This window comes from Piliocolobus tephrosceles, unplaced genomic scaffold (assembly GCF_002776525.5).
Source record: "Piliocolobus tephrosceles isolate RC106 unplaced genomic scaffold, ASM277652v3 unscaffolded_35669, whole genome shotgun sequence".
Classification (NCBI taxonomy): Eukaryota; Metazoa; Chordata; class Mammalia; order Primates; family Cercopithecidae; genus Piliocolobus; species Piliocolobus tephrosceles.
The window spans coordinates 3,317-15,296 of NW_022319497.1; the positions used below are offsets into that span (position 1 = coordinate 3,317).

At 36.6% G+C, this 11,980-nt stretch overlaps 1 protein-coding gene across 1 annotated transcript; it reads right to left on the bottom strand.

Annotated features, from left to right (window-relative positions):
• Nucleotides 1-836: 836 nt before the first annotated feature.
• Nucleotides 837-7,986, bottom strand: LOC113222858 (otolin-1-like). The gene is given in 4 exon segments (XM_026452444.1): nucleotides 837-1,735; nucleotides 2,362-2,424; nucleotides 5,539-5,628; nucleotides 7,626-7,986. Coding segments are annotated over 4 exon segments (1,413 nt in total).
• Between the last annotated feature and the right edge of the window lie 3,994 nt (nucleotides 7,987-11,980).

Consider the following 11,980-nt stretch of genomic DNA (forward strand, 5'->3'; position numbering starts at 1 on the left):
AAATGAACTCCCAAATCCCCACCTGCTCCAGCAATGTTATCTCTGAATAACTGGAATTAATTATTACAGAGATAATGATAATGATGCCAAAGAATTTATCCTAATTAAATGTTCTATCATGAAGAAAAGGCAAAAATTCAGATCAATAATGATTTCATTTTATTCTTGATTCTTTTGGGGATATTCAGTTCTGCTAAGCACAATAATTTGATGAATGCTTTCATCTTCACTATGATTACCAACTTTTTCTTACATTTTACCCAACACACAAGTCCATATAATACAAGTTTTCTGAGCAAACCTTTACACATTGATAAATTTTAAATATCCTTTAGCTAGTCTTTGCCACCCTTTCTGTGTTATCTCCATGAATTAAACTAACATGAGAATAGTTCCATTTTGTCAGAAGGCAACCCACCCAAGATAGTCAAAAACTTGCTCTCATACTCTACAATTCACACAGAAAGAAGTGACACACATTTACTGAGATATAGAAGATATTTAGTAAGAATATATTTATTAATTATAAATCCCATTCATACTTTGTATACAAATATTAATTATTCTACTTAAATTGAATGAGTAATGCTAATATTATCATGCTAAATTTTAAAAGCTAGCTACAAAGTTAGTAGACATATGCTCTCAAATACATATAAATATTTTTAAAGGAGGTGCCTTAAAATAGGACTAATAATTGACTCTAGGTGACTTCTTTTAATTTTTCTGTATTATTTTTATAATCTTGAAAACATGGAAGTTGTTTTTTAATGGCACTACTCTATGTTAACTGACTTATTCCACTAAATCTAAACTACAGGATTCAGGACACAAATTTATGGTGAAATTCCAGAAGTTTCCTCTGGGTACAAAAGGAACCCAGTAAAAATGCTGTCATCCTCAGCACTGACATACACCCCATTCCAGTCTTTTGACACTTCAAGCCAGACTTGGTCTCCTGCACTTAATTTCAAGATGATGAGGAGAGAGGCCTGGTCTATTTCGTGACCATAGAGAGTTTCTCTGGCCTTGAACTGCTTCTTATTCTGGGCCACCAGACTGATTCGAGCAGGTCGCCCCCTCACCGTAACATGGTAGGAAAAAACATATGTCCCAGGAATAGAGCAGTTAAACTTCCCAGTGGCAGGACTATAATTCCCTTGGTCATTATAGAGAACCTTTTCAAATTTGATGGGGATGTTAGGAGGAGGAAAAGGCTTTGACAAAGCAGCACTGAAAGCTGACCGGGGCACTCTAGCCACCTCACCCTTGGAGCCTTTAAAGCCCCGAAAGCCCTTCTTCCCAATGGGGCCTCGGACCCCTTTGCTGCCAGTGTCACCCTTTGGCCCAGTAGGTCCCAGGAGACCAGGAGGACCTAACTCTCCCTTTTCTCCTTTAACCCCTGGATCACCTTTGGCCCCAGGCAGACCACTGTGGCCGCTTTTGCCTTCCATTCCACTGTCTCCTTTGCTACCTTTTTCTCCTTTCATACCCACCTCACCTTTCTGTCCTTTTCCTCCCCTCTCCCCAGAATCTCCACAGTAGCCCTTATCCCCCATCTCCCCCTTCTCTCCCTTGGCTCCAGGCCCTCCATGCAGGCCCGGTGAGCCCATAGCCCCTTGGTCTCCTTTTTCTCCTTTGGTACAATTCCCACATGTGTCTCCCTTGGAGCCTTTTTGTCCTTTCACTCCTCCCAAACCAGTGTTTCCTTTATCTCCCTTAGGGCCAGGTTCACCTGAAATGGAAAATTAAAATAACGTTTAAGGACCACATAGGCCATAAGCAGCATGCTATTACCACAGAGCTCAAAAAAGTAGAAACAAACCTACTAATTAGGAAACCTGGTTCTTGCCTCAGTAAAAACTGTGCTTAGGAGGCTCTGACAATGAATAATTTATATTATGCCATCCTCTTAGAAGTGGAATAGTTAATGCTTCCAAGAAACAGTGGCTTATATTCAGATGTCATTTATCTAGTTATTTTTGTTTTTTACTTTTAAGATAATAAAGAGTACTAGGACTGTAGTTGTTCATTGTATTCCATTGCCCTTTGCATTTACCCCCATATTGTCCATTCGAGCCTAAATTATTATTGGCAAGGAAACTGAGACCCAGAACAAGTGAGGGATTTTTATTTTCCATTGACAGCTAGAGAGAGAAGCAGAACACAGATACTATTACCTGGTCTCCAAATTCCTAGACTGGTTCTCCTTCATCAAGTCAGTACACCGAATTATTAGAAGAATAACAGTAATTTGTATTTTCAGCTTACCTCTCCGATGATTTTAAATACAAACAGGAAGAGAATGAAGGGCTATATTGTGCACATGACTGTACACAGTAGATACATTTCATGCTCTACCTTGTGCTCCAGGTTTTCCTGGGTATCCTGGAATTCCTTGGTCCCCACGTTCTCCTTTGAGTCCTAAAATGATATTAAGATTAACTTTTTACCAACTACATCATTTATGATATATTTAATATTCCTCTCACAACCATGTCACATTCCAGTGTTTTCTTCAACCAAAATGGGCTAAAGGTAAAATTGTGTGGAAAAAGAATGTAGGCCGGGCATGGTGGCTCAATCCTATAATCCCAACACTGTGGGAGGCCGAAGCGGGTGGATCACCTGAGGTCAGGAGTTCGAGGCCAGCCTGGCCAACATGGTGAAACCCCATCTCTACAAAAAATACAAAAAACTAGCTGAGTGTGGTGGCGCACACCTGTAGTCCCAGCTACTTGGGAGGCTGAGGCACAAGAATCACTTGTACCCAGGAGGTGGAGATTTCTGTAAGCCGAGATCACACTGCTGCACTTTAGCCTGGGTGACAGAGTGAGACTCTGTCCAAAAAAAAAAAAAAAAAAAAATGTATTGAGGGTCATTAGGAATAATTAATTTTAACGGGTAAACTATTTAAAAGAGATCTGGAGGCAGTGATCCCTTGAAACAGAATTCATCTTTGCCCTCAGCATTTCCATGGCTCTTCAAACCTCTCATAAAACTCATGACATTCTGCTTGTATTATATATGTAAGTATTCATGGTTTTCCCAACATGAATTTTGAATAAAGTTAAAATGCCTTCTTCATATGGCCACAACGCCTGAGAAATAATGCCATGTTCCCTACAAGTTTAAACACAGGGCACAACATCCTGCAGTTGGCTAAAACTAATGATAACAAAAAAACGTCCAGGAAAAAAAAAAAAAAAAAAAAAAAAAACTGTTCTTTATATGGAGCATCTATGTAAGTATAGAACTGTAGGAATTCATAGTTGAAAAAAATGAAAACATCTGGATTTTCAGATAATTGTCATATTACCATAAAATATGGTTTTATATTGGGCCTCACTAAAAGCCCATACTATTATAGTTCAGTCACACTGAATTGATTTCAACTACAAATTAGCATAACAACAATAATAGTATTGATAATATCTCACTCTTATTACACATTTACTTTGTGTAGATAATTGTTCAAAGCTCTTACCTTTTCTTTACTTAATCCAGCCTTTTTACCTAACATAATTTTTACTTGACATTTAACATAATTTTTACTTGACATTAACACACCCTCTTCTATAACACACAGGTTCATATAACATAACACATTTAATCAATTGGAAAATTTTTAATTTATAGAAGTTTATAGCACCTGCCTTTCAAGAAAAGTAGGGAAGATATTTTTGTCATCATTTTATCAACAAGAGAAGCTGAGGTATGAAAAACTTTAAAGCATTGGACAGAGTCAAATACAACCACATATAACATTGGTTGGCATCAATTTGCTACCTATATTGTTTATGATATAACTAACACATTTTGTTTTATTTTTGTGAGGGAAAAAATAAATCCTAAGCCAAATTAAAAGTGGTGAGAATAGACTCCCCCCAGTTTCATAAGAACAACTAGAGAAATCCCACCATAGGTCATTTAGCAGAGTTTTCTAAGTTGCTAGCTACCCCAACACCACTCTGCATAAAAAGGAAAATTTGGAAATTAAACCATAGGCCATCAGGAAAATAACTGGATGCATTTTGAGAGAACCCAGCCCTAAATGGAAGGGAGGAGCCGATTCTATTCCTAGTCTTTGCCAATACTCAAATACCAACCTTCACCACACAGAGTTATGCTGGTTCTTGAGTTCTTTTAAAAAGTTTAGTTGCTTCCCCTAATTTACTCAACCAGGTCATGATTAACTGGAATGGAATCATTCAACTCATTTTTTTTTCTAACTTTCTGTCTTAACCAAGAGTCCAAGCTAAGCCTGGAACTGAAAGGAAAGTAGAGTTGCTACTTTATAAAGAACGGTTGAATGAATTTCTACTTTTGATCCTTCATCAAAGTGTATTCTTAAGAACCTTATTTTATTACACTTCCCTATTTTTTCTTCTATTTCCAGAAGTCTAGCTTCCAAAATGTGTGAATCACTGGGGAGGTTCATTGCTCATCTTTATTTCACAAGGTTTTCTGCTAACATAATTCAGGCACAAAAGGATTAAATGTTTCCAAGAATGAAAATCACATAACTGACAAGTGTGAAGTAGCTCTCTCTTCCCTTAGCATCTTTTTTTGAGTAATTACTTCACCGAATATTCTACCAGAAATGAGTTAGGCAGTTCCTGAGCCATGTGGAGGGTGATGTATAGATGGTATTAGGTCTTTTGACATGTGACACTGAGGCTAAAACATTTAACTTGATGGATAGATGGTATTTCTGCAGGCTGCTGGTATTCACTTAGGAATTTCTAAATATCCTAGTGAATCTGTAGCTTTCCTTCAGTACCTTTAAGCACTTATAGAACCAGGGATTTCCTGGGGCAGAAAGCCTTCTTTACTGATACACTTATGGAATTACAGAATTTCTGAGCTTGAAAAGAACTATAAAAGCACTCATAACTACAAATCTTCTTTGATAGTAAACAAGGTATAAATAAATATCTAGTTCATCTCCTTCAATTTCCAGGTGAAAGAAAATGACTGGCCCAATGTCATTATTATAAGCTTGATTACTTCTGTTTTAATTAAGATGTCTTCCCACCACTGACACTGGCTCTGATTTCAGAGTGAGCCAAGGGATATATTAAATTCCTCTTAGCAGGCATACTATCTACCTAAATTGAATATTCAGAGAATTGCCTGCACTAGTTAGTTCCATCTAATACAAAATTATTTGCATACAAAGGAAGTAGGCTCACATGAGCATGTACAGGAAGGGTATCTCTGTACCCTTCCCCAGAGACTATATACTCTATGGCTGCTAGTCACTAGATCAGCCAGGTGACCAATGAGAGATGGAAAAGCTGTGTGACAATCTGTGTGCCTGCATGCAGGCATTCAATGTTCCCAGGTAAGTTTAAAATTTCTCAGTTGGCTATTTAGAAAGTTAACATATTTATATCAAATATAATGTGCTTTACCAAATATTTATATTTTTTAAAATTGACTCACCTTCAAGAATCTAGTATTTAAGTAGCAAATTGCTCTTCTGAAAAATTATGCAGGATGTCTCTTGAGTTTTGACATGAATGAATTACCTACCTTTCTCTCCTTTGTAGCCTTTAGGGCCTTGGGGCCCAACAACCCCTGGTGGCCCTGGGATCCCCAAATTTCCAGTCTCGCCTTTAGCACCTAGAAATGGGATTGTAAATCACATCAGAATATAAAAGTTCTCTTTTGAAGTTCATTAGATAGGGGGGAAAAAAAGCATTTTATTGCAATAAATAAGTATCAATGACCTAATGATAACATCTGAGTGAAAATAAACCATCACAGAGTCCTAAGGGCAATATTTTTGTCTGATTTGCATTTTTGTAGTACCTGAATAGATAAATTGAGCCCATTAGTACTTGTCACTGTATTCATGGCAGTGATGGAATGATTCAGGGAAGCAGCACTATATCAAACAGGACCAAAATGATAATCTGACACTTAACCTCATGTGGACCACACTTTCACATTGGAAGTAAAAACACCTAGCACCTTTGCATTTGCCTTTTATTCACTTGCTCATTTACTCATTAACTATTTCTGAGGTGTCCTATACACCAAGCACCTCGCAAGGTGTTAGGAATGCAGCCATCAATATTCCAGCGGTCCCTACTCTCATGAAGCTGAGAGTCTATGGAAGAAAAGTATTGAACAAATAGCCACACAAATACATAGAAATTGTCAAATTGTAGTAAATGATATAAAGAAAAATACGAAGATCTTACTGAGGACTTAATTGATGAGATCAGAGGCTTCCTTGAGAAAATGGCATTAAGCCAAGACCCAAAGAATGGACTAAGATTTCCCAAAGCAGAGTAGCTTCCCTAAGTAGGACCAAGATAGTCTCAGCATTCTGAGCTCTTAAGCACTATGCTCTGTGGCAGAACCAGCAGACTAAGACGTATGAGCTCCCCAGGCAGGGTAATAACTTGGCACACCTTGGAATTGTTTGTCATATATATTTAGAGGAGAGAATGAACCCTGAGAACAGCCCAGTTAAATCCACCACTGGGTAAAACAAAAGCCCTGACGTTACAGAACTCACAGCCTTAGCAAATAGTTTAGCAACCAGCTGTGTCTACGTGACCATGCCCTTGGAATTTTCACCCCCTAGCAGCTTACCAGTCAGATAGGATATTAAGACTTCTGGTAAATATAATTTTCTCACTCTCATTAAAATTTTCAGTAATATTTTAGCAATCCTGATATCTTGGTGCCCAAGCTACAGCCCATCTCCTTGACTCCTTAATGCAGCTCTGCATAAATACTAACCGCATTTCCCAAAGGGTCCCTAAAATGGGATGAAATGAATGAAAAGCTTGGTGAAGATGTATAATTGCTGAGTTTATAGCATTAAATTCCTCAGGGAATGGTGAATTTTAAATTGGCATTCTGATCTTAACTTTACCTTGAATTCTCTTCTAAATGACATGTAAAAGCTGAAATGCATTAGAATAAAGCTGAGAGCATATTCATCGTGTATGTATTATAGACATCTGAAATCTTGAAATACATAACCATGGCATTCAAATGAGAAAGTCACTGGGCAACGACACAGTATTGCCTCAGAAATTCAATGAGAAGCAAATGGAATCCTAAGCTTTATTCTCCACCTCAGAGCCATTCCATTTCTAATCCTAACTACAAATAGCACCCAGAAAATCCACCAGTCAGCACATATTCTTGCAAGGCAACAGAAGTTTCATTTACCCTTTTAAAATCAGCCACTAATGAAAAAATTGTACTGGTAATAAACCTGTGCATCTTAAAGAACCACAGCACCATGCTGGGGGTGGTAATCTCTGACTTTGCTCTCACCAGCCCTGTCCAGTATAATTGTCTACAATGATGGAAGAGCTATCTGTGCTGTCCAATACAGTGGCTGTTGAGCACTTGAACTATGGCTAATGTGGCTGATGAACTGAATTTTTTTACCTTATTCAATTTTAATTTTAATATTTATTAATTACCGCATTGAGCAACACAGCACCCATTTGCTTTTATAACAATGTGACACCTAGACCTGTTATCATTTGCATGGCAACATAGAAACTCTTGGGACAATTTCACCCCACAACCTACCTCTCAACTCTACCAACGTACAAGTGAGAAACATGACTTCTTATATTTTCAAATACCTGGCTGTCCAGTCTCTCCAGGTTCTCCTTTCTGGCCAGGTACAGTTGAACAACAATCACAACAATTCAAAAAGAAATCAGCTGTGTCAAGTGTGAAGTTTTCAAAGGGAAAGAGAGTGCCAGTGCCAAAGACAGAATCCAAGGCTGAGGGTTTGGTGATTCATTCTGCCATTTCAGCCATTTCTGTGAAGAGGGTTTCTTCTTCTGGAGGTGGGCCACTGGATGGCTTTAGACCCTTTGGCATCTCTCTTCTCTCAGATTTCTTCATAAATTTGGTATATGGTGTGGTCTTTGCTGTTGTGTTCATGCCAGCAATAGCCAAAATAATTAAAATAGGACAAAGCCAAGAAAACATCCACATATTTGAGGCTGGAAGAAAGATATAATAGTAAAATATATACATATTACATGAGGTCCAAATGAAAAGAGTAAGTGATATAAATATATACTCATATAAAAGAAATATATATGTATATGAACCATAAGAATGAACAATATGCATAATGTAGAATGATATATTTTCAATATATTTAATATGTAAATGTGTGCTTGAATCACTACAGAATATTTTGTGTATTATTTATTGTAAAGAACACTTTACTTCAATTCATCTTTCTGGTTGCTTTCTCAGTATTATATATTGTTCCCAACCATTCAAACTATCTTGCCAAATAGCAAACATGATCTATAATAAATACATCATGACTCAATAGCTCATATACCCTGTGGAAGATAAATGTGTATAATTTCTTGACTGATCGCACTCAGATTTATAGAAATCAAATACATTTATATTAGAAGGAGATAAAAAATATTGAGCTGAATAGTTTATTCCAGCAAACTCAATTATTTCAAGAAAAAATACTGTGGAACAGTCCTTAAATCTACTAAGGATAATGGTCCTGTTGTGAGAGTAATTTTTGAAAATCTGTTTTAGTAAGTGAAGAGAGAGACAATTAAAAATAATAAATTTGAATATATGCTACATCCTTAGATTCCTCACATGGCATTTAACTCTCCACTTCTTTGCTTTGTAATTTGGGGAGTTTTTCTAGAAATTCACATTTATTCTTGTATTATTTTAATGGGGCAAAATGTGGTTATTCTTAAAAGGCATTTGGCAATGTCCAAAGTGATATGATGTAAAGTTTCTAATGAGGTGAAATTTTGATAGTTCAGAGTATTCCATTCCCAATAAATTCCCAGCAGTCTAGGGGCTGCTAACAGATAGTCAGAGTTATTAATCCACATTTCCTGATAGGAGAAGGCAGCCATAATTAAGATAAATGGTAACAAAGTAAAGATAATGGAAATAAAGATAGTAAAAAGGTCTACTGTTTATACAGTACCTACTCTGAGTAGATGCCTTACATTAATTAATCTAATAAGATCTCACAACAACTCTCCATTCCCCCTTGAGAACTGGAGCATGACAAGGATGCTCTCTCTCATCCTTCCTATTCAACATAGTACTAGAAGTGCTAGCCAGAGCAATTAGGCAAGAGAAAGAAATAAATGGCATTCAAATAGGAAAAGAAGAAGTCAAACTCTCTCTCTTTGCAGAAAATATGATTATATACCTAGAAAACCATAGACTGCCAAAAGTCTCCTGGGACTGATAAATGACTTCAGTAAAGTTTCAGGAAAGAAGATTAATGCACAAAAATCAGTAGGGGTTCTATACACCAATAACATTCAAGCTGGGAGTCAAATCACATCAAGATTGTAATTCCATTTACAATGCCATGAAAAAAATACCTAAGAGTACATCTAAGGAAGGAAGTGAAAGATCTGGAGAACTACAAGGAGAACTACAAAACACTGCTGAAAGAAATCAGACATGACACAAACAAATGAAAAAACATTCCATGCTCATGGATTAGAAGAATCAATATTGTTAAAGTAGTCATACTGCCCAAAGCAATCGACAGATTTAACACAATTTATTTCAATTTATCAATGTGACTTTTCACATGACTAGAAAAAAAACTACTCTAAAATTCATGTGGGACCAAAAAAAAGGGTGCTAATAGCCAAAGCAATCCTAAGCAAAAAGAACAAAACCAGAGGCATCACATTACCTGATTTCAAACTATACTGTAAGGCTACAATAACCAAAACAGCATGGTACTGGTACAAAAACAGACACATAGACCAGTGAAACAGTATAGAGTATCCAGAAATAAAGCCACACATCTGTGACCATTTGATCTTTGATAAAGTCAACAAAAATAAGTGATGCAGAAAGGACTCCCTATTCAGTAAATTGTCCTGTGATAGCTAGTTAACCATATAAAGAAGAATGAAACTGGACCCCTACCTTTCACTCTATGCAAAAATTAATTCAAGATGGATTACAGATTTAAATGTAAGACCTCAAACTATCAGAATCCAAGAAAAAAAAAAAAAAAAGACTAGAAAATGCCACTCTGGACATCAGCCTTGGGGAAAAAATTATGACTAAGCCTCAAAAGCAATTGCAACAGAAAGAAAAATTGACAAGTGGGACCTAATTAAACCAAGGAGCTTAAGCACAGCAAAAGAAACTATCAACAGAGTAAAGAGGCAACCTACAGAATGGAAGAAAATATTATCAAATTATCAGCTGAAAAGATCTAATAGTCAATCTATAAGGAACTTAAACAGTTCAACAAGCAAAAAAACAAACTATCACATTAAAAAATGGGCAAACGACATTAGACGACACTTCTCAAAAGAAGACATGCAAGCAGCCAACAAAGATGAAAAAATGCTCAGCATCGCTAATCAAAAGAAAAATGCGAATCAAAACCACAGTGAGATATCATCTCACACCAGTCAAAATGACTACTATTAAAAAGTCAAAAACAAACAGATTTCAGTGAAGATGAGAAGAAAAGGGAATGCTTGTACACTGTTAGTGGGAGTTAAATTAATTCAGCCACTATGGAAAGCAGTTTGAAGATTTCTCAAGGAACTTAAAACAGAACTACTATTTGACCCAGCAATCCTATTACTGGATACATATCCAATAAAAACCAATTTTCTCCCAATAAGACACATGCATTAGCATGCTCATTGCAGCATTATTTGCAATAACAAAGACATGAAATCAATCTAGGTACCTATCAACAGTGATGAAGAAAATGTGGTACATATACACCATGGAATACTATGCAGTCATAAAAAAGAATGGAATCATGTCCTTTGAAGCAACATAGATGCAGCTAGAGGCTATTATCATATCCAAATTAATGCAAGAACCGAAAACCAAATACTCCATGTTCTCACTTATAAGTGGAAACTAAACATTGGATAGTCATGGACATAAAGATGGCAACAATAAAAACCGGAGACTACTAGAGGCAGTAGGGAGGAGAGACGGAGGCAAGTTTTGGACAACTAACTATAGAGTACTATATTCAGTACCTGGGGATTGGATCATTTGTACCTCAAGCCTCAGCATCACACAACATACCCAGGTAACAAACCTGCACACATACCCACTGAACCTGAAATAAAAGTTGGAAAAGATTCTTAACTTAAGGGGAAACAAAGCCAGCTCCAGCAGGTGGGTGACACCATTATTCACCTTCACAGATGAGATAACAGGCACCAAGAGGTTACATACCTTCCCCAGGGTCACACAACCTGTAAGTTATAGACACAGGTCTCTTTAATTTCAGAGTCTAAACCCTTTTCCACAAATCATGTGGCATTTATAAAGATGAGATTAAAGCACAATAAATTCAAAGGTAGCTCCATGGAACAGAGCTATGATGAAACAAATATAAATCAGTGCAGATAAAAAAGGAGAAAGATAAGATGCTTTGTTTCCAAAATCATATAAAAATAGAAAAATGTTAACTTTCCTTTGAGTTATCTTTGCTACCATATTCATCCAGTCAACCAATATTTATTGAATATTGACAGTGTTAACAAGTCCTAAAATATTATATATGGTAACAACAAACATAAGGCATGGTCATTGTCCTCAGAGAGTTTATAGTCTAGTGTTGAGAGATGAAATGCAACAAAGGAAATGAAGGAAAATGTGAAAAGCAGCTGATCACATTGCAGCTTCCCAAATATAGGCCCTTCTGTCCCCAAATGCAGATTCCCACACACACACATATACACTCTTCATTCCACAAGAATGAGGACATCAAACACAGATACAATGCATCAGCCAACTAAATCCGGTCCCAGCAAAAACTAGAACAAAGAAATATTCTGTCTGGATACAAAATAATTAAACTTTCATTGGTTCACACAATTGCATTCAATAAAATATTCATTTGTTCAACAAACCTTTATTTGAGCATCTAAGAAGTCTATGTGGGGTCCCAGAATACAAACAAAAGTAAAACCTAGCC